General features: G+C 38.7%; 1 protein-coding gene across 2 annotated transcripts in view; it reads left to right on the top strand.

The window, feature by feature from the left end:
• FNDC3B (fibronectin type III domain containing 3B) overlaps positions 1-23,585 on the top strand; it is a 329,131-nt gene that overhangs the window by 290,697 nt on the left and 14,849 nt on the right. For both annotated transcript variants that reach the window (XM_012736403.2, XM_012736402.3), the window contains exons 23-25: positions 4,040-4,252; positions 18,011-18,177; positions 21,437-21,564. In XM_012736403.2, the coding sequence (XP_012591857.1) occupies positions 4,040-4,252; positions 18,011-18,177; positions 21,437-21,564 (508 nt within the window). The remainder of the gene's footprint in view (positions 1-4,039; positions 4,253-18,010; positions 18,178-21,436; positions 21,565-23,585) is intronic.

Here is a 23,585-nt window from a genome sequence, read left to right as displayed (position 1 = left end):
GTGGATTAAAGATTTAAATCTAAGGCCTGAAACTATGAAATGAAAACATTGGAGAAACAACTCAAGATGTTGGTCTGGGGGTAAGGACTTCCTGAGTAGTACCTCCAAAGCCCAGGCAACCAAAGCAAAATTGGACAAATAGCTTGATAACATCAAGCTAAAAAGCTTCTGCACAGCAAAGGAAACAGTCTACAAAATGAAGAGACAACCCACAGAATGGGAGAAAATATTTGCAAACTACCCATCCCTTTCAATTTAGGGAGGTCTTCTTTAATATTTTCAACAGTGTTTTGTAGTTTCAGTTTTAATTTCTTTCTTTCCTATCTACGTGCCTTTTTTTTTTTTTTTTTCACTAACAGGTACTTTTAGTAAATTATGTTAAGTAGTGGTAAGTGAGAACAGACATCCTTGCCTTGTTCCAGATCTTAAAGGGAAAGCATTTAATATTTTACCATTAGTATGATGTTAGCTATAGGTATTTTTTGCAGATGCCCTTTTTCAGATTGAGGAAGTTCCCTTTTGTCCTTAGTTTTCTGAGAATTTTTATCACAAATAGATGTTGGATTTTGTCAAATGCTTTTTCTGCATCAGTTGATATGATCATATTGTTTTCTTTTGATGTTAATATGACGGGATTGTCTGAAGGCTAGGGAATGAGAGAATGGATAACAGTGGGGAAGAAAAGGAAAGAGGGGGCCAGGTATGGTGACTCATGCCTATAATCTTAACACTTTGGGAGGCCAAGGCAGGAGGATTTCTTGAGGCCATGAGTTGGAGATCGGCATGAGCAACATAGTGACACTCCATCTCTACAAAAAATAGAAAAAAATTAGCGAGGCATGGTGGTGTGTGCCTGTAGTCCTTAGGTACTCAGGAGGCTGAGGCAGTAGGATCACTTGAGCCCTGGAGTTTGAGGTTTCAGTGACCTATGATGACATCACTGCACTCTAGTCCAGGTGACAGAGGGAGAGCCTGTCTCAAAAAAAAAAAAAGAGAGTATTTTCCCTACTCCTTCTCCGAGCACTCAGAGACCCCTGTCTGTCTCCTTAAGCCAGTCTTCCTGGAGCTCCTTTCATGCACGTGTTCACTCCTGGATTCAGGCTGCTCTGAGAGATTATGGAGGGAAAAAATGGTAAACTCACTGCTGATTTGGTGATAATTTGAATTCTATACTTCCCCAAATTTGTCAGCTACTATTTACTTTTCATAGTTCTTAAAAGCCACCCCATTTATTTGGTCCAGGTCTAATAGCTGCATTCAGTGAAGGAGACAGGGTGGAGTAGCTAAGATTTCTATCTCACCTGAAATTAACCTTTCTTTTTTTTTTTTTTTTCTTTTTTAACAATCTACAGGCATATCATTCAGTTGACTTGATGACTTGTATAATCTTTAAATTTGAAAGATTTAGGCTAATTTGAGGTCAAATGATAAATTTAGGTGTTGTGGTAAATAACATTTTCTATTTACATGTAAGCATTAATTGCTATAAATGAGAAGTACATAATACTAAATTATAAGGACATTTTAAACTGATACACTAATCCTAAGAATTTATGCCTTTGACCATATTTTTTGTTATAATGTTGCTTTGAAACACTATGTTTCGAATTTCAAGTGTAAATATTAGAAAGTTTTATTTATTTATTTTTTTCATTTTATTTTTTTTTATTTATTTTTTTTATTTTATTTTTTTTTATTTCGGCATATTATGGGGGTACAGATTTTAAGGTTTCAATAAATGCCCATCCCCCTCCTCCCACAAGTCTGAGTCTCTAGCATGACCATCCCTCAGATGGTGCGCATATCACTCGTTATGTATGTATACACCCGCCCCCCCTCCCCCCCCAATACCCTATTACTGTAGTACCTATGTGTCCACTTAGGTGCTACTCAGTCAATACCAGTTTGCTGGAGAATATATCTGGTGCTTGTTTTTCCATTCTTGGGATACTTCACTTAGTAATATGGGTTCCAGCTCTAACCAGGAAAATATAAGATGTGCTATATCACCATTGTTTCTTAGAGCTGAATAGTACTCCATGGTATACATATACCACATTTTATTAATCCATTCTTGGATTGATGGGCACTTGGGCTGTTTCCACAGCCTAGCGATTATGAATTGTGCTGCTATGAACATTCGAGTGCAGGTGTCTTTTTTGTAGAGTGTCATTGGATCATTTGGGTAGATGCCCAGCAATGGGATTGCTGGATCAAATGGTAGATTCACTTGTATCGCTTTAAGGTATCTCCATATTGCTTTCCACAGAGGTTTACTAGCTTGCAGTCCCACCAGCAGTGTAGGAGTGTTCCTCTCTCTCCACATCCACGCCAGCATTTGTTATTTGGAGACTTTTTGATAAAGGCCATTCTCACTGGAGTTAAGTGATATCTCATTGTAGTTTTGATTTGCATTTCCCTGATGATTAGGGATGGTGAGCATTTTTTCATATGTTTGTTGGCCATTCCTCTGTCTTCTTTAGAAAAGTTTCTGTTCAAGTCCTTTGCCCACTTTTTAATAGGGTTATTTGATTTTTTCTTGCTGATTTTCGTGAGTTTTAAACCTGGTGACACTATGCTCAGTCACCTCAGTGAGATGCCTGCATACCTAGCAGGTATCTAGGTGGAGGTTTCCACTGGAGGGCTCGGAATGAGTCCTGGAGAGATTAGAGGAGATGTAGACCTGGGAGTGGTCTTAAAGTGGTGAAGCTGTGGCAATGTTAAAGTTAGTTGAGAAAATAGAATTTTAGGAAATGCTTTTCTCGTACAGAAGAAAATGACAAGAGCGAGGTTGGGGGAGATCTCTGGTTAGAAAAGCAGAGGAGAAATACTCTTGTAGGGCTATGTAGGCCACTGAACGCCAGGAAGAAGCAAGCTTCAAGAACGCGCCGTCACTGCAGGAAGGGGTGTTGAGGATGAGGGTGGAGCAGTGCCGTCAGTGTGTACTTTGATGACCTTGGAGGACTGTTTCACTCAACTAGTAAGGAAATAGAGGAACAAAAAAATAGGAATAAGATTCCCACTAAATATACAAAATAATAATATTTTCTATATTTTAACTCCATTTGATTTTAAATTCCTAGACCATAAGGGCAGTGTTAATGTATCTTCATTACCCATAACTGTGCTGCACATAGTAAACATCCAGCTAGGATTTTTGCTCATCTGAGTAACACCCTGTTGCTAGCAGTATCTGCATGCTTAGCTCTGGTTAAGCACTTGCAGAGATTGTCAGGTAAGGCTGGCAAAAGTGAAAAGTGAAATGCTCTGTTGAAGAGTTGCTGTCATTTGTTTTTAACTCTAAAGGGAACTCATTTGTTGTTGTATTTAATTTACTCTTTATAGGTTTTATAGTTTATCTACTTCCAAAACTGACTTCGAGATAGCTTAAAGGTAGCTAGAGCAAAATATAAAATCATGTCTTGTCTTTAGGATGTCTTCCCTCAGACAACAAACTTTTTTTTTTTTTTTTTAGTTAAAGAGCTAAAAAAGGCTAAGCACGGTGGCTCACTCCTGTAATCCTAGCACTCTGGGAGGTTAGGTGGGAGTATCATTTGAGCTCAGGAGTTGGAGACCAGCCCAAGCCAAGAGTGACACCCTGTCTCTACCAAAAATAGAAAAAATTAGCAGCCGGGTATGGTCACGACTGCCTATAGTCCCAGCTACTCAGAAGGCTGAGGCAGGAGGATTGCTTAAGCCCCTAGGAGTTTGAGGTTACCATGAGCTATGATGCACTCTAGCTATGATGCACTGCACTGTAGCCCAGATGACAGAGTGAGACTCTGTCTCCAAAAAAATAAACCTAAAATATCTTACTAATGTGCTTTTGTTGTTGTTGTTTTGGGGAATGGAGAATGTAATCTGTCCTCTGAGCTACCCAGTGCTCTATTTGTCTTGAGTTAGTTTAACTTGGTTTTCTTTATTCTACAATATTGCTTTAGGGGCAAGTAATAAATACTCCGTTCAGTGTTTTATTTCGAATGAAAACTTGCTGCTTCTTAAACCTGCATTGTCTGTATTTTTTTTTTCCTTTCTCTAGGATCAGAATTCAGGCTATAAATGAAATTGGAGCTGGACCGTTTAGTCAGTTCATTAAAGCAAAAACTCGGCCATTACCACCCTTGCCTCCTAGGCTAGAATGTGCTGCAGCTGGTCCTCAGAGCCTGAAGCTAAAATGGGGAGACAGTAACTCCAAGACACATGCTGCTGACGACATGGTATACACACTACAGCTGGAGGACAGAAACAAGAGGTGAGAGGGGTGTAAGGACGCATCCCATGGCTTTGGCTGGGGGAATGAAATCTTCCTTGTTCATTATTTCTTACTTGTTCTTAATTACTTGCTCTAAAATACTCTTCCTTCTTGTTCAAAGATTTCCCATGTATTTGAGTCCTACATTTTATACCCTGAGTTGTACCCTCTGTTCTCTGTTTGGAATTTCTAAACATTCTAAAGGTCCTGGTTTCCCTACATGTGATAATATATACTTTTTTTTTCTTTCACAAAGCCAGATAATTGAGAGAAATTATCTAAAAAGAAAATTGTCCAATTCAAATCCACACTATTTAATAGCTTTATATTAGTCACGCGTGCAGAGGGAAATAAGACCCAGGAAGAGATGTTACCTCTTTAAATATTCAGTAACCATCAGGACAAACATGTTTACCAATCTGAAATAGCTGTGGGTGATGTACAGATGGGGATTGTACTCTGTAACTATGGGCAATGCAATATCAAATTAACCAGAGCAGATAGGAGATTCTTTATAAGACTCCAGGAAACACTCTTGGCTATAGAAATTAAATCCAGCCTTTCACATAGTATTTGTTTAACCTAATTTCATTTCCTCTGAAAATGGCCGATCAGAAGACAGGCAACCAAACTGTATTTAGAAATAATCAGATGTCAAACAAAAGTTAATGGTGACAGAATGTTCTGTTACCAAAAGCTCTAATCAGAGAATCAGCATAGGGGATAGGAGATCATAAAACCAAGACAGCCAACACGGTGCTACTTCCCTGCTTACTTACTGAAGCACAAAGCCAGTGTTAGTGTGGAAGCATTTCTGTTATTTCCTTTGGTGCATTACAGTATTCTGTTCCTTTACCTGGAGAACCAGTGCTAGTTACCCAGAAACCCCCTGTCTGTTCTCCACCCGCCACTCTGTAGTTAGGCACCTTGGTCATTGGAGTCCTGTGGGCCTTCAGTGAAGACCAAGATCAAGACAAACACAAGGCCTGGTTCCAGCAGCATAATATCAACTCACATAGAGCATTAGTACCATAGGAGAAAAGTGCTCTGGGAGTTTGGAAGAAACAGAGACCATCTTGTTGCAAAGATCAGGAAAGATTTCTTGAAGGAGTTGACATTTGAACTTGACTTTGAAGGACCTAGCAAATCTGATAGATTGACAACAGAAGAACAAAAAGTGATTGATTGTCCTATTCGAAATTAGTCCTAGTATAGAAAGCACAGAGAAAGTAAGGATTCTTTTGATAGGTGCATTAGAGATTAAATTCATACTCATATGAGACCATTCATCTTACTGTGCTTTGTGCCTTTGGATATGTTTTCACAGGCTTATTACTTTACTGTCAGGGGACTCCTCAACCAGAGAGGGCTGGCAAGAACAGGAGTTATGAACTAACAGAAATCATATATAGATAAAGCTAGTATCAGGAGAAAATTTTAAATTAGTCTTCTTTTTCCCCAGGCTTGTGGCTTCCATTGGTGGTAGAGAGAACCTTCCTTAGAGAACATATTCTAGTTGTACTGTTTTAGAAAAAAGTGAAGCACAGAGGAGTTGTTGAAGCTGGTAGCTGAATTGAGATTAGGGCCAATGCTTCCTGACTCAGTGTACTGCCTCTGCTGCTATCTCTAGAACTGTGGGAAGCGACTGCCCCGCCTCAAGCCAAACACCCCCACCTTGATGCAGTCCCGCCCTGTGTCAGGCAGCCACCCAGTGGTGCCTCATACAGACAACTATACAGATGTGTAGTCTGATCCGAAGTTTTATGTTATATAGAGTGGCTTCTGGGCACAGAACAAAAACCCCACAAGCACTTTTACAAATGAGTATGCTGTTATGAAATATTTAAATATGCCAGATAGAAAACAGTACAGAATCTGGTAATCAATATATGCTCTTTACTTAAAAAAAAAAAAAAAGCCAAAGAGTTGCCTGGTTAATCAAATAAATGACTTACCTAAATTTAAATGGCAATTTAAGAAAACTTACCATTAGGAACAGTATTTTTCTTAATTTTATAAGCTAGAGTCCAAATTTATCTTTTTAAAATTAGATTTGTCAGTGCTCTCAGAAAGTTATTAAAGTGATGGGAATATAGAACAAAATGAATTCTCATTCTATTTGTATAATAATTTTCCCAGGATTTAATAGAATGAAAACAGCTTAATTTTAGTTTGAAGATGACCTTCCTTGGTGTCTTGAAACTGAACTCTCATAGTGAGTAGCCCTTTGTATCCAAGCCTCAAACTTTGGATCTTGGCACAAAAGAATCCAGGAAAAATAATTTGAATTGGATACATCATAATATTCGTTATTAGTGTAGTCTTTGTCAGTTCTAGTCTCCTTAAGGTGCTTTAGGACCTGGCCTGTCCACTTGAAAGGTCCAGTGTCATCTTCCTAAGTGGCAGCTATCTTTTCTACCTCTGAATTGTTATTAGAGGAGTTTCTAGTTGTGGCTCTTGGGAAAAGTGCACATACTGTTTAACATATGTGTTAATTTCATTAACCACCAGTAAGTTCTTATTATGAGTATAACAAAAAAAAAACACGCATATATCCTGCTTGTGGCCAAGGTGAGAACTAGAGATAGATTTAACTGTGGTTTTAATTTACTTTCTTACCTGTGAGGTCTCAAAATATTTCTTTTGCCATGAGCACTTTACTAATAGTCATTGTGGATGTTTGGAAGGAAAGTTGTCTGAGTTGTATGGCTGTCCTAGTCAGCAGTGATAGTATTCCTCTTAAAATGTATTTTGCAATAGAAGCACAATGAAATTTAATAACTCCATGCTTGGTAATAGATTGAAGAGTTGTTGATTTTGGCCATTAAACTATTGTTCTCACATTTTCCTCATCTATAAAATAAAGGGCTTAAAAGAAGGGGTTAGAAGATATGATTTCCCACCTTTTTTCACCTTAAAGCAACAAATCCTTATAGATTATTTGTGAACTAAGTCCTTTACAAAAAGGTATCCTTTGTTGGGAAATGTTATCTCTTTTTCTTCATATTTTTAGCTTCTGCTATTCACAACTAAGAAAATAAGATACTAGGCCAGGCGTGTTGGCTTACGCCTATAATCCTAGCACTCTGGGAGGCAGAGGCGGGCGGATCGTTTGAGCTCAGGAGTTCGAGACCACCCTGAGCAAGAGCGAGACCTGGTCTCTACTAAAAATAGAAAGAAATTAATTGGCCAACTAAAAATATATGGAAAAAAAAAATTAACCGGGCATGGCGGTGCATGCCTGTAGTTCCAGCTACTCAGAAGGCTGAGGCAGGAGGATTGCTTGAGCCCAAGAGTTTGAGGTTGCTGTGAGCTAGGCTGACGCCATGGCACTCTAGCCTAGGCAACAAGAGTGAGACTTTGTCTCCAAAAAAAAAAGAAAGAAAATAAGATACTAACTTCCCTTAAGAGTGACAACTTAGTGTTCAAAACCCCTAAGGTTTTGCATCTATGAGGTGCTAATTTATGTTTATTTATATACCTCTCAATTCAAAAATTTCAGATGACCAGTATATTTACACATAAAATGTTTGTCAAAAAATATATATTTAAACTTTGTAAAGGAAACTTCTATTTATTGTGTACCTATATAATGCCAAGCATTGAGAGCTTTATCTGCATTAGTTAGGTCTTGAAAAAGTGAAATAGTTTTTAGAAAGACAATGAGATTTCTACCAAAGGCTTCCACCATTTAGGTGAAAAAATACATTGTTTTTGATAAGTTGAAATTTTAACTTATGATTATTGGAGTTTTATACATGCAAATGAAGGAAATGTGCTTAAGTATTGGATAGACAAAGATGACTAAGATATATCATATATCCCTGCCCTTAAGGAGCAGTCTGGTAGAAGAGACAGATGCAGTAAAAGCAAATGCTGATGTGGAAAGCTTGAAGATTGGCTCAGGCACTGAGTGTGGAGGGAGAATAGAAGAATAGCATCTAAGATAGGCTTAAAATTAAACAAACAGAGAAGGCTTCTTAGAGAAGGTAACAGATTGGGTAAGTCTGAAAAGGATCCTGATCTTTTAACCTCATGCCTGAGAGCCTTAGAATGGAGACTAGTGATAAGGAGAGAGACTTGGATGGAAAGCATGGATAAAATCTCCAAAGCCCTGCGTCTTTCTCCAAGGAACTACCTCTTTCTATTTTGGTATTTCTAGACCTGGTGCTTATTCATTTATTTTTTAAGATGGGCCCATTTCATGTAAGTAGAAGGAATCCCAAAGGGCATCTTGCTCAAACCCTTGCCTCAAGGTAAATCAAGCTAGAATTCATCCAGATCACCTGGACTTGCTGTGTTGAAAGTTTTTTTCCCCTTGAATAGGACATTTGTTTCCCATGTATTCAAGCTTTTGACTCTCAAGGTTACCAGTCCGTAATTGTGTAGCAACCTTAAAGCAGTGCTTCATCTTTATAGGACTAAATTTATACCAGTGATTAGATTTTGTCATTCAATCAGCAGTTTTTTTCTTGAATTACTACTATGTGCTAGGTTTTATGAGGAATGTAGCATATCTATAAGAACTTATCTTGCTTAGGAAATAAATGAACATTAGATAATGAGCAAGATAGTATAAGAGATTTCATTTAATTTCAACAGAAAAACAAAAATTAAATTAGTTTAGCCTTAGAGTGATTAATTCTATTGTTCTTAACAGATCCAGCACAGAAGATCTGAATGTCTTTGGTTTCCATGTATACAAGAAAAATACATACCCGAAGTAAACATTTTCATAACACTGCGTTAACCTAATATAGGCACTGGCATAACAGGATCAGCTCATGCGTTTTAAGGTTATAGCGCTGTACCGATGATTTTGAAGATGTGTTTATCTGTGTTACTGAAATGAAATGTTATGCTGCCCTGACAGAATTGCAGTTGATGCTGATCGTGGTCCTGACCCCCGATAATTGTACACAGCGCTGTGGCGGGAAGAACATAAATTCCAGGAATGCGTTTATCTGTTTAATCTGTTGTTCAGGTTTAGTCAGATAGCCGGTGTTTTTTAAAGCAAGGCTACAGCAAAATTGGGCTGGGGGAAGAGGGATCTAATAGAGTAGATAATTACCACTTGGTCTCCATTAACTCATCCCTTGCACCCGAGACATTTTTCCCTTCAGCCAGCAAAATTGGAGGGGCTTTGTCATGTTTTCAGTGTGACTGCATGTTGGCTCTTAGAGAAAAACAGAAAATAATCTGCGTAAAGAAACCCTGAAAGGCCAGGGCATATGGCCCCTGGGGAAAGTGAACTTTCTCAGTGTATGTCTGTTAGAACAAACTCCTATTTAACATTTTTTCAGAGTGTGTTGCTGAACTAAATGAAATAGATGTGAGGCAGCTAGCTCAGGGCCATGCCCATAACAGACCCTTAGTATTTGTGTCCCTTCCTTCTCTGGACTAGTTTCTGAACCACGTGGTCATCCTTGTTTGATAAATGGCATTTTTATAATACCTTCAACCACCAGAAGGCTGTTGTAGTTCTTGCCAGAAGTATCAAATCTCCTGTTGTAATCCCAGACCTGTTACTAAATTTCTAGATTACTAGAGGCATATCCCCTTGATTCTTTTTGCCTTAGTTTCTCTCACTACAAAACGCAAATAATGATGCCTGTCTCTAGTCCCTAATTGATGGGAAAAAAATGATTTTGGATACACTTTTCTTTCTTAGAAAAACATAAAATGCAGCCAGCAAAATAAAGAGCATTATTAGTTTAGTCAATTTCAGGCTAAAATGTCTAGACTAAGCGGCGAGAGGTGGTAAACAAACTATTTGAGATGGTAATTGCAATTCAAATTAGTTTTGCTTCTCATCTATTAAAAAATAACAGAATGGAATTGGGTAGCATTTTCCTCAGGTTGAGGCAAGGCCATTAAAATAGTAAGCAAGCAAAAATTTGAACACTCTAGGAGATCAGACGAGATCGGGCGCGTTCAGGCCGGTGTGGCCGGAGACTGAACACTCTAGGAATAATGTCCTTGAAGATGAAAGTCACTGCGTATATTTGAAAGCAAAGTAGAAGAATGGGAAATTTCAAGGTTCTCAGGTGGTCTTTGGACATTCTAACAATCCTTTTTTGGAATTTAAATAAATCTCTAATATATTAATGTCTAAAGTACAGTTTAAACAGTAACAAAATTGAATTTTTTTCTTTTATTCCTTTACTCTTTGTAAAGCATTTCTACCATCAGTAGCTAGAGTGAAATTTTATTTCTCTTAAAAGGATCATGAAAAATTTAACCCACTAATGAAAAAGAATTGCAGTCTGATCACTCACAAGCCAAAAGGTCCATATACAGCCAGGGATGCGGGTAGGAAATTAACCCCTTCACTCATTAGTCTTTTAGAAATAGCTCTTGGCACTTTCATGCTCAGTCTGTAAACAGGGACTCTTGCCAATATCAAAGTCTGTTTAGGAAGTACATCCTCCCTGCCTCAGGTGAACACCCATGATGCCATCTGCTTCCACATAGATGTGGCAGGAGGACTCTGTGTTCTTGGTGGAGTGAGGACATATATTATCCATTCCTATTTTGAACATCTTTCCAAATGCCACATGAGTAATGTAGTAAATTCTCTCCCCCTGCCCCACAAACTATGAAGCCCAGGGAAATTATGAAAAAGAAAAAAAAAAGACAATGACATGTTTCTGTTAATGACTATAGCTGTATTGAGCTTATTAACAGCTGTTGATTTGTGATATTGTGAAACATGTTTTGAAAGGTACCATTTGCAGCCTTTAGTAGACTGCAGGCCATTTTAGGTCAACAGGTTAGATCATTTTGAGGAGTTAATATTAATGAGCTGCTGTTAGCCTGTAGTTGACCTGGGGATTATAAGATAGCAAGAAGGCGTAGTAAACATAAAAACCTTGGCATTATTAATATCCCTTATTTTATACCATGAATATAAGTTATAAGCCATTCAGAGCATTTCTAGATGTTTCTGTCAAAAGAAAACTGTTTTAAGAAAACATTTTAAAACTAAATTCTTTATATATCATTATTTCCCTCTAAAATGATTTAAAATAAAGAAACATTTAAAGATATAAATGTAGAACTTCTTATTCCAGTTGCACTAGTGTAAAAAGTTAGCTTTCACAGTATTAAAGCCTAAACTACTGAAATTAAAAGAATGGCCTTCCTCTAGAATTTCTTGAAAATGTCTAGAATCTGTTACACAGTTTTGCCTTCCTAGTATATATTCAATGAAGAATCATAGAATTTACTTGGTTCTTTCAACTGGATCTTGTAAAAATTCCTGTCAGGTGAACAAGACAGTTGTTATTGTCTGGCAGTTGAGCCATGGAGAATTCTCTGACTTATTCAAGGTCATAGTGAAGGTAACAGACTGCATTCCGGTCAAGGACTTTGTACTACTGAAACATTTCCCCCTCCCTACCCTTGGAGTACTGACAGGCAAGCAGAATAAGCAAAATCATTTTGTATTCACAGAAACATAGAACTGTTTTGTCAATTAAAAAAAAAAAAACTTAATTCTTTTAGAGCAGTTTTAGGTTCACAGCAAAATTGAACTGAAGATACAGATATTCCAAATACCACCTGTACAGCCTCCCCCATTAGCAACATTCCCACCAGAGTGGTACAGTTGTTACAACTGATGAACCTGTTGACATATCACTACCATCCAAAGTCCATAGTTTACATTAGGGTTCACTTTTGGTGGTGTTTGTTCTATGAGTTTGGACAAATTTATAACGACACAGATATTCATTATAGTATCACACAGAGTAGCTTCCCCTATGTCCTCAAGGCGTTGGTTTCAGGACCCCTTATGGAAACCAAATTTGGAGCATGCTCAAGTCTCTATGTAAAATGATGTAGTATTTACATATAACCTATGCACATCCTCCCTTTTACTTTGAATTATCTCTAGGTTACTTATAATACCTAATAAAATGTAAATGATATGTAAATTGTTGTTACACTCTATTTAGGGGAATAACGACAAGAAAAAGTCTATACATGATACATGTTCAGTAGAGATGTAGCCATCCTTTTTCTCTCCAAGTATTTTCAATGCATGGTTGGTTGAATCCACAGTTGTAGAACCCATGGATACGGAGAGCTTACTGTACAAAACATTTTTTTAAGTCATTGATGAATCACCAACCTTGAAACTCCTGTGTGCTTGTGACCTTCTAAGGGCTTTGTTGCAGGAAGGTATTACGGTCAAAGCTGAGGCAAGTTATGAGCAGAGCCATCAAGAATTCATTTAGACTATAAAATACTAATTACCCACCCAACCTTCTGACCTATTTTTTCCCCCTTCCAAATAAATATTTTTAGTACAAGAGAGCGTTTCTCTCCATGTTTCTTCTCCTTAAATAAAAATGCCCAAATTTCTGACACAGTGAACAGCACTGAGGTTGGGCCTGCTGCTACAATTTTCATGTTTTCAGCAGCTTTCCTTAGCCTGGGCTCACCAGGGCAGGCTGGATGTTGGTCACATGCACAGCCTTTCTCTCCAACTCAGGAAAGCCTTGGGGAATGTCAGTGAGGGAGGCCATTCTCAGGGATCCCTCAGGCTTCTCCAACATTGAAAAACAAGGTCAATCATCCATGAGCCTTGCTACTTTGTTATTAATAACATTAGTGTCATTACTGATGTTTTCATAGTATTAAAAACAATAGCATTTATGGAGCACTTAGTTAAGTGCTAGGTGTTGTCTAATAGGTTTTCCCTGAATCATCCTATTTAATTCTCACCACAATCCTACAAGGTAAATTATTATCATACCCATATTACAGAGGAGGAAGCAGCGTGCGGAGTTATAGAGCCCACAATTACCAGGCTGTTGAGCCTGAACACAAAGCCAGGTCTGCTGACGGCAAAGCTTACACCATTACCTACCATATCGTACCCTGGACCCCTGCACAGCAGACTTTGAGCCAGTGGGTCATTACCACAGTGGAGCCCCGTGGATGTTACCACACTTGTCCTTTTCCTTGGTCCTCACAGGAGCTTGGGTCAAGGGCAGATATCTCTGAAGGTACATAGCCACAGGAGCAGGTGATGGGGGTGAAATAGAAGACCCCTCAGAGGTATTGCCAGTGTGGCATGGGGCTCCTTGGTGGCCTTTAAGGAGCGGTGATACCACAGGGGGGCACCTGTGGCTACATATGCCTCAGCCAAAACTGATACTAAAATGATGAGTGACTTTACTGAGCACGTAGTATGTTTCAGGAACCTGCTAGACACACTGTTTCATTGTTGCTCTCTTCAGTGCAAGGACACTCATGTAATCAAAGTAAAGAATGAACATTTCATTTTTACCCCTTGGCTACCAAGTTAAATTAGTAATTTATGTTGGGGAGAGCTAAATGTCTGGCATAGACCCTAATAGATGCAGCAGAACATCACAAATTTAGATTGACCTATTCCTGCTGGTTTGTAAGCCATGAATAGCCCAAATAACCTGGAGAGAGGCCTGCATGGCAGGAGCTGAGAGCCATAGAGATGCTCAGGGTACGACTCAGATCCCTGAGAGGTGATCCATGGAGCTCAAGACAACAGGACCCCTTCTTTCAGCCTCGATGTCACAGGGCCTGTGGTGCATAAAACACATGTGGAATCTGAGCACTGACCCTGGTTGCTCTAAATTATAAGGGAGAGGGAAGAAATCGGGAAGGGTGGATGCTGTTCTCCTCTTCATGGCAAAGCCTCGTTCTGAATCCTCAATTGCATTTAAAATATGTAATCTTCAATCGTCGTGTCGTGGGATGTTTGGTATGTTTAATTCTATCACAAATGGCCTCTGGCTTACTTATTAGTGAATTTTAAAATGAAGTCAGTCTTTTAAAAAAATCGGAGAAAGAAAAAAATGAAGTTGGTCTTTGAAAAACAAATATTTGATGAATATTTTTAATCTTTCCAGAGTGGCTGTAGCCCACAGGGGTGTTAACCTACAGTGCCTCCTGGAGAGGCCACCATGTAAACGGCCGTAAATCACTGGCTATGAAGAAAGAAGATTGTCTCTTCTTCTGCCTCTTGGAATGATGGAAAATAATTAGAGAATTGGGTGGAACAGGGATTATATTTTTTGTGTGTTGGCTTGTATACTTCTTATTATGTTGATTGGTTTTCATTGCCTGATATTTGAGGAGCAAAGGGAAACAGAAATTACTGTCAGCTTGTACTTTTTACACTAAAGCCTACTAGAAAGAAATTTAGTATCCACAGACAATTATCTGAGGCCTGCTCTGTGTCAGACACTACGGTTTTATATGAGCTTTCACATTTAATCCCTGCCACAGTGCTCTGAGGAAGTATCCTGTCCAGACTTCACTGGCAGGACCCAGTGTGAGGGAGGGCAAATATAGACAAAGCCCCACAGCTCGTGTCTGGGGCCGGCATGGTGGCTGGTCTGCAGGATGGTCTCTCTTACCAGGCAGCCACATTTCTACCAAGAGGAAAGATAATAACCTGTGTTAGCCAACAGTGATGTAGATGATCTCTCAGAAGGTAGAGTGGAGTCCTTCTTTGAAAATCCTGTCTTCTCAGCATTGAGTGCTCATCACATACCAGGGCTAGTCTAGGCACTTTTATTAACCTATTTAAACCTCACAACATCTCTGTGAGGTAGGTTCCATCATTATACCTATTGTACAGATGAGAAAACTGAGGCATGAAGAGGCCAAAGAACTTGCTGGTGTTTCACAGTTCATGGAGCCAATTCTAGCCTAAAAAATTGCATTTACTGAGAGCCTACAGAGTACCTAGGTCTTTGGGGAATGTACAGGAAACATAATGCCAGTGTTGCCCCTTAAAAGTTTTCCAAATTAAAACCTTTCAAACAGACTTAAAGTGCCAACTTGGCTGTTATGTGAGGATCATATTTTCAATAACCTACAAAATCGAGAGGTGAGATTTTATAAAGGATTTTATTTTCTGATTAATGAGCTGATATTAGTAAAGTTTAACTAGACTCTATTTATGTATTATATTTAATGAATTCCTTTGTTGAAAAGAGTAAAGTGACATGAAATTAGAAATGACTGTGATAAATGATGTCCATGTTATAAAAAGCCTGAGTCCCAAGTCTTTCCCCTCTCTTTCACCCCCTCGTCTTCTGGCAGTTTTTTCTGCTCTTTTACTTCTTTTATTTCCTCAAGAAGAAGAAAGAGTAGAGGAAACCTTTTAAGCGAGAAAAGTACCAACCTATAAATAATGTGCAGACTGGCAGCCTCTGTCTTTCATGTCCCCCATGGTTTCTGGTCATGCCTCAGAGTGAGATGATCGGGGAACCGTCAGAAGGCCTTGGCTGTGTCATCCAGCTGCATTGCTCAGGTTTTCTGACCTGAGGCCTGTGTATCAGGGTATCCCTAAGGTGGCCGCCGGGTGTGGGGTTAACGCTGTTGGTGCTAGGCAGTGCCTAATTCTGCCTGTGCTGAAAGCAAGGTGATTGAACTTTAAACCCGAAACCCTCTGCGGTGATGTCTCCTTCAGAACCTGCACGGTCACTCTTGTTATTTTCTGATGCAAAAGCAGCCCTTTTTTTGTATTTCTGAGTAACACTATATCTGGACATGAATACAATTTTACATTTCTCATTACTATCTGCTGTTTCTATGATGCTTTTTATAAGTTGGAATCCAATTCTGATTAATAAAATGCTGTGGTACAAGAGCAAAACAAGAATTTGAAGGGACAAAATAGCAGTCCAGAAACAGAAGATTTTGATGTATTTGAAAATTGATATGTGTGCTATTTGCTCAACTTAGATTACATGACAAAATTAGAGTACTGAATCTGCTTCAGTAAATTTCTTTGTGAGTGCTAATGCCCGCATATATAACTGAGTCTGGGCACAAATATATGTTGAACTTATTTTCAAAAGGAAATATTCTCAGAATGTGACATGGCAGGAAGTCAGTAATGTCCCCAGTAGTCCTCTCCAGACTCCTTTAAAAACTGAGCTCTATCACTCTGCATTGAGTAAGGTAAAAATAAAAAAAAATAAAAAAAAAAAAAAACTGAGCTCTATGGCACATTTGTAATGAAGATGTAACACTTTTACTTCTTGCACCACGACTTCAATTTGTGATATAATTAAGGGCAGTTACTCTTTGTTGGCAATTGTAGCCCAGGTGAGGCTGAGTTAATAAATAGCTGTTTGCCTCTAGCATTAGCAAGGATATCTTCATTAAGGCGGTAATATGTCAAGAGTGCTAAATAGGTTGCCATGGTATTTGTAGGTTTCAACCTGGACTCTGGCTTTCCCTGAAATTAAAAATGTTTAGCCTTCAGTAAAAGACACTTCCTTATACAAGAAAGCAGAGAGAACGTTAAATAGGTCAAATGACCGGAGCCCAGAAACTTGATTGCAAAGGCTGATAAACAAAGGGATATTTTAAAGTGAGCATTGACTATGACAGGTTTTGTTTAAAAAAAAAAAAGTTGTTTTAGATCTATGTCTAACCATCCATTCATCCATCAGAGGGACCGTTCTCCAGCACATGGAAAAGATCCTTCAGAAAACCATGCCACACACAGGCCAGCTAACCCATGGGGTTTAGGTCTCATTCGTCTTCAAATCCACAGAGCCTAGTATGCAGCAGATGTTCAAGAAATGTTCACTAAATGAATGCATACATCCTGCTTACCCTCTAGGCCAAATTGGCTCAAGAGTCTGACATTTTAATTTGTGCTTCTGACACTGACCAACTTCCAGTAGTATCTGCAGACAGCAGATTGTCCTCAGATGCTGCGACGGAGAACTGGAAATGGAGCAGCAGTTGGCCCATCTGTGTGGGAACAAGGCAGTGTAGTTGGGTTGACTCGTGTAGTGGTTCTCAAAGTGTCCCTGGACTGGCAGGATTCGGACCCTGAATCTACTAAAGATCCTGGATGATTTAGTGGGAAGTTATATTTTTTCCAGAACTTTATAGTTAACTATTTTTTTAAAAAACAATGACAGTATATTGTAGTTCTGAGTAATCCAGTTTCATTGTGAAAATGCTAAGTTTTCAAGACCCTGGAGGAAAGCACCTAACTTATTGTTTATCTTTGTATGCTTATGTTTCATGGAAATATTAATTAGCAGAGAAGGGCAAAATAGTCCTGGATCAGATGGGAGAAGGAGCCAAAAGCTGTCAGTCTAAACTGTCCAGCCTACCTGTGCTGTTGTCTGTTATTTTGATAAACCTGATGGATGACTCTGTAAACAGTATTATTTTTCTTTTTACATATTTTCTCAAAGCTCCATAATCCTAAGTGTTGTCTTGCCAGTCTATGAAAGGGGCTTTGAAAGCTCTTGGGAAGATAGATAAAGGTTAAAATTAAAATGATATTTTCTGGCTAAACCCTAGTTACCTGCAAAATTTAGGTAAAGAGAGCATCTTATTTCTCATGTGTCCTGTTAACATTAACTTCATTGCCTGGTACATAGTAGAAGTTAAGTTAATATTATCAGGTTATATAGGTATTTATTGCCATTATGAAAAATGTAAAAATTCTGTTTTTTATTAATAAATAAAAATATGAACAGCTGATGTTTCTAGAATATAGGCTGTAATTAAAGGAATCTCATTCTAATCTTTGAATGTGCTTAAATGTGTTTCTTTTATGTAAACATACATTAGACATTAAACTTAACCATAACCTAGCAATGGGTTGATTATTAATTCAGACTGTATGAAAAGCATTTTCCAAGTTGGCCTAATCTGCTCCACTAGTTTGCATCACAATTTCTTGTCATTAATAGAAGTTCTAATGGATTCTGCTCCTTTCTCTAGGTTTATTTCAATCTACAGAGGACCCAGCCACACCTACAAGGTCCAGAGACTGACGGAATTCACGTGCTACTCCTTCAGAATCCAGGCAGCAAGTGAGGCTGGGGAAGGGCCCTTCTCTGAAACCTACACCTTCAGCACCACCAAAAGTGTGCCCCCTGCCATCAAAGGTTTGTGGACATCCATCCTGCCATGTTCTCCTGGGAGAGTAACAAAGCATTGGGACTTAGAGTAGGCTCAACTCTGACTTTAAATATGCTCTTTCAATGTTTCTAATATCAGCAAGATAGAATCAAAAGGACATTCTAGAAAAGAAAGTTGGACAGTGGGCTTCTGAGGAAAATGAGAGGCCTTAAAAGGAAAGGGCCTACAATAATGACTTTTCTCAAGTATGCATACATGTTTATTACAAATAATAGTTAGAAATGAGGGTCAAATTCCTGGTGTTACTGCCTTTAAGATAGTTTATAAAGGAAGGTTTGAGACTCTCCTTTCCCAAAGTCTTTCTGACAAGCAAAGGTTGGCATTCACCTTTGGATGACTTTGGTGCTGACTTAGGCAACTTCAGCAGCCTTTCCCCCCTGTTCATTCTCCTTGAGAGAGATGAGAGAAGGTTTGGATATCAGGGATCTCATGACTTCTGCAATACTTGAGACCCCTAATATCCAAACCTTCTCTCATATCTCTCAGGGAGAGTAAACAAAGGCCACTTTGCCCAGTCCCTCACTCAACCAGGTCTGCTGAACCCTTGGCCACTCTTTCTAGCCACAGAGTTGTGCCTGACTGTAGCAGACCTGCAAGGCAGAACAAACAGCAACAGGAGCTAAAGAATGTTGGCTGCCCCACCCAGCCCCCTCAGGAGTCCATGCCTCATCTTTCCCCATGTCCCATCTTATGGTTCCTGTGGAGGTCCCTGCTGCTTGTCTTTAGGAGGCAGGCAACACAAGTGGCTTTACTTAGCATTTGCTCAAAATGACCCCTGAGGCTGACAGGTGAGGGGTGAGTACAATCTGTAGAAGAGGTCATATATGTGTTTGGCCCAGGAGCAAGGCTATTTGACTCGCTGCTTCCATGTGCAGATGTGTCAGCTACCACCAGGGCACATGGTCAGTTACAGGAACCCCCCAGGCCCTGGGTCAGGGTTTGGCTTGGATTCTCTGACGGTTTCCCATAGCTCCTTCCAGGGCTAGTTTATAGCCAGTACCTTCCCCCCAATTCCCTGCCTTGCAGGCTCTTTGGCAACACCTTCTTTATGTGTCTAGGAAACTAGTGTAAATGTGTGTACATTTATACACACCTGGCTGGGTCACTTTGGCAGTAAATGTTCTGGCCCTTTGGTGCAGCATCACCTTTCAGCTATAACAGAAAAGATTCCTGAGCATGCTGTGGCTGATTGACATGTTGGTGCCAAGGAAGGGTTGACTCATACACCAATTGGCAGACTTCAAGGGTCTTTCTGGTATTAAGGAGCACTAAGTTTGCTCTCAAAGGAATTCTTGGTGGGAATTCATTTTATGGAAAGTAGAACAGCACATTGGTAGCACTGGCACTTCATGGTCCTTCTGCTTCAAAAGAGCAGTTTCTTTTTTTTTATGTATTTTTTTTATTTTAAAATATTAAGGGAGTACACATGTTTTTGTTACACAGATACCTTTCATAATCCTTAAGTTTGGGCTTTTAGTGTGCCTATCACCCAAACAATGTTCATTGTGCCCAGTTTTTGCTCCTTGCCCTCTCCCCCTTTCTTGATTTCCAGTGACATTTTACATCTCTTTGTGCCCACATGTGCCCATCAAATAGCTCCCAATTATTATTAGAGAGTACATGTGGTGTTTGTTTTTTCATTCTTGAGATACTTTGCTTAGGGTAATGGTCTCCAGGTCCATCTAAGTTGTTGCAAAAGACACTATTTCATTCCTTTTTATGGCTGAGTAGTACTCCATGGTGTACATTTATACGCTACATTTTCTTAATCAGAAGTGCAGTTTCCTCACTCTAACATGTGATCAGGTTGTTTTCCCCTCACTCTTACTTTTTTTATTTTTTTATTTTTTTATTTTTTTATTTTTTGAGACAGAGTCTTGCTTTATTGCCCAGGCTAGAGTGAGTGCCATGGCGTCAGCCTAGCTCCCAGCAACCTCAAACTCCTGGGCTTAAGCGATCCTTCTGCCTCAGCCTCCCGAGTAGCTGGGACTACAGGCATGCGCCACCATGCCCGGCTAATTTTTTCTATATATATTAGTTGGCCAATTAATTTCTTTCTATTTATAGTAGAGACAGGGTCTCACTCTTGCTCAGGTTGGTTTTGAACTCCTGACCTCGAGCAATCCACCGGTCTCTGCCTCCCAAAGTGCTAGGATTACAGACGTGAGCCACCACGCCCGGCCTCCCCTCACTTTTAGATTCAAGAAATTGTTGTCTTAGCTGGAGGACTGTTTAGTCTGATAGGATTCCTTATTTAATTTTCTCTTAAATTGCATGGTGTTTTGACCAAGTACTTCCAACATAGCCTCCCTTTTTTTTTTTTTAAGAAAACCCTTATTTTCCTGAAACAATATCATATAGAATTGCAAGTAGAAACAACTGCTTCTAAAGAATTAATTGCCTGTAATTGAAATATAAGGGAGTTCAGAGCAAGATAAGTTACACATTGTAGTTTCAAAGTAGAAAAATAATCAGATATTGAATCAAGCTACAGAGATATAAGCTATAAGAAAATCTCTTAAAAATATGTAATATTTTAAGTGCTTTACTACAGACTAATATAATTTTGCTTTAAATGAGAGTGATGACTCCAGAAGGTGAAAAATAGTCTAAAAATATAAACACAATGGAATTTTTAAAGGCTTTCAGTGCTGCCCATTCTCTGGGACTTTTCTCAAATGTCACCTGCTCCTCAAACCTTCCCTCGACCCTTACCCAGATGTGCCCTTTCCCTCCCATAGAACTCCCCAGCATTTTGTTTGTACCTTCCGTTTTAATCTCCCTTATGTTTTTATACATCTTATACTTGCTCTCCCCTTCCTTCAACTAGAACTTAAGTTCCTTGAAAACAAGGTTTATCTTGTCTGTTTTGGCATTCTCCAGGAATACCTAGGTATTCTCCAGGAATACCTAGAACAGAGCCTAAACCATAGAAGGTGCCCTCAAAACCCATAGAAAAAATAAAAATACAATCCAGACCAAGCTGTTATTTATAGGATAACAAGTAAAGGATTGTTCATCAATGGCTTTCTAGTCATGGAGTAACTTTTCCGTGCCTAAAGGGCACCCTTCTGGTTTTATGAGAGGCTAGGAAAATAAGCTTCCCTCTCAGGGCAGATAAGGCACAACCTCGTTCTCTCTGGGTTCTCACTATTGGGTCTCAAATATTAACTGTTAATATGATACTTTGAATTTTGAGCATGGATATGTGAATTTGTATTTCAGCACCTCGAATAACACAGTTAGAAGGAAATTCATGTGAAATTTTTTGGGAGACGGTACCACCAATGAAAGGCGACCCTGTTAACTACATTCTGCAGGTATTGGTTGGAAGAGAATCCGAGTACAAACAGGTAAGAGCTGGTGTGCACAGCAGGCGTGCAACTGAGCCAGGCTGCTCCTTGTCTCTCCCCATTGCCATGAATGATTCAGTGAGCCACATGTTTCTTAAAATCAGTGGCAGAGACTCCCTAACATGTACCTGTTACCTAATTCTTCAGGGTATATATAAGCCCTAGTTTTACATTTCATTTTGTATATGGTGGTATTCATCTTAAATTTTCAGTTCTCTAGCATAAGCTTGTCTTGTGAAGAGTTCTAAATAGTTTATTTGTATTTGACATTGGCAGTTTTGTTTCCAGTATCATTGTAATTAAAAACTAAAGTGCCAGTGATTTTACTGTAGAAGAGGAAGTAGCCTTAACCTAACTACTAAAGCCTATGTCCTGTCCACTTTTTTTATAGAAGTAATGGAAGGCTAAGGGAGATGATGCATAGGCCCTCAAGGTCTGTGACTCAGAAGCTGTAAGTCATGCTTGTCACCCTTTAATGTCGTAGGAATCACCTGGGAATCTGTGAAAATGTAGACTCTGATTCAGTAGGTCTTGGGTGGGGATTCAGGCTCCCTGGTGATACTGATGTTGCCGGTCCATGGACATAATGTGAGTAGAAGACTATATAAATCACATGGTAAACCCATGCAGGAGAGAATGTAATTGGAATATAGCCAGGCAAAGAATTTAGTTTTATCATTTTTCACATCCCTTATTGATTCTTAATTCTTTCAAAGAAGAATCAGGTCACTAGCTCTGAGGGAATCAAATACTGTGTAGGATTCCATAATGGTCCCTGGAACTTAGCAACTGTTTTGATGAAATCAGGATATAATATTGTTTATTCCATTAGGAAGGCAGAGGCCCATTCTTTACCAGCACTTTTAATAGATACATTCGTTTATATTAAACTTGCAAAGTTGAAGATTAGCATAATTTGTGAAGATTTCTTTATTCAGTTTTCAAGGCTTCAAATGCACAAGACAAATAGAAAATAATGTGATTTGGAGTTTTTGTTTAATTGCTGGTTTGTGTTTCTTACATAATAAATACTACTTGCAAATAAAATGTGTAAGAAAATTTTGGACATTTTGCTGTACTTTGTTAATATGAAGCATCAGATAAAAGGTTGAAGTTTTTAAAACACATTTTGCAAACACTTTATCTTAAATATGACATCTACTAGTATTGATTAACATCAGTGGATGATGTCACCAAAGTTTCCATCATCCTCTCAAATAAGAACAAAGACACTCTCACTTTTCAATCTCATTTTGTATAATACTTCCTTCCCATTTCAGAGTAAATAATTTCACATGTGTAATTGTTTCATCTTACCAGAAAGATATGATCAGTTTCAGGGTTTTAGCTCAAACGGAGAGCAGAGAATTTTCCCCAGTAGATTTAGGTATCTTTAACACCAGCGACATTGTCCCATTCCATAGCAATGTAAAATGGTTAAAATACGAGGTGTTAAGGAATTTCGCAGCATATCATTTGACATTTAACAATAATTCATTTCCCAACAGTACATTCATTGTGTGTTCATCATTGTATTTTAAAAAGCTTTTATCCCATGTACCATGCTTTTCCACCTCTTCTTAGAAAAATGCTCTGCTTCTCAAAGCATAGCAACTGCTATTTCACATTGAGAAAGCAGCCCTATTTGCTCAATATCTATACATGTCAGGCATTACCAAAATATAGGTGAATCTATTCAGTAATTTAGAGTTTATTGGCAGATGGGCTGTTTTGAATCTATTGTTTGTTTAATATTATATATTTAGACCCATGGACATATAAATACTAATATGTATAATCCTACATGCTACAGAATATTTTTCTTATTGTAAACAGCTATAAACAAGTATTTCTTATTGAAAACAGGTGAAAACACAAAGTACTACAGGGCATGCTCAGTAGATGTGGTTAGCATTCCTTACATGTCCATGTATTTCCACATTTACCAAGAAATGATTAAGGCAAGTTGTGGTACATGAAAAGCCACAGTTGAGTCAGGGACAATTTGTACTGGATTTTTT

Source organism: Microcebus murinus, chromosome 1 (assembly GCF_040939455.1).
Source record: "Microcebus murinus isolate Inina chromosome 1, M.murinus_Inina_mat1.0, whole genome shotgun sequence".
Lineage (NCBI taxonomy): Eukaryota > Metazoa > Chordata > Mammalia > Primates > Cheirogaleidae > Microcebus > Microcebus murinus.
This window is presented reverse-complemented; position numbering and strand designations above follow the sequence as displayed.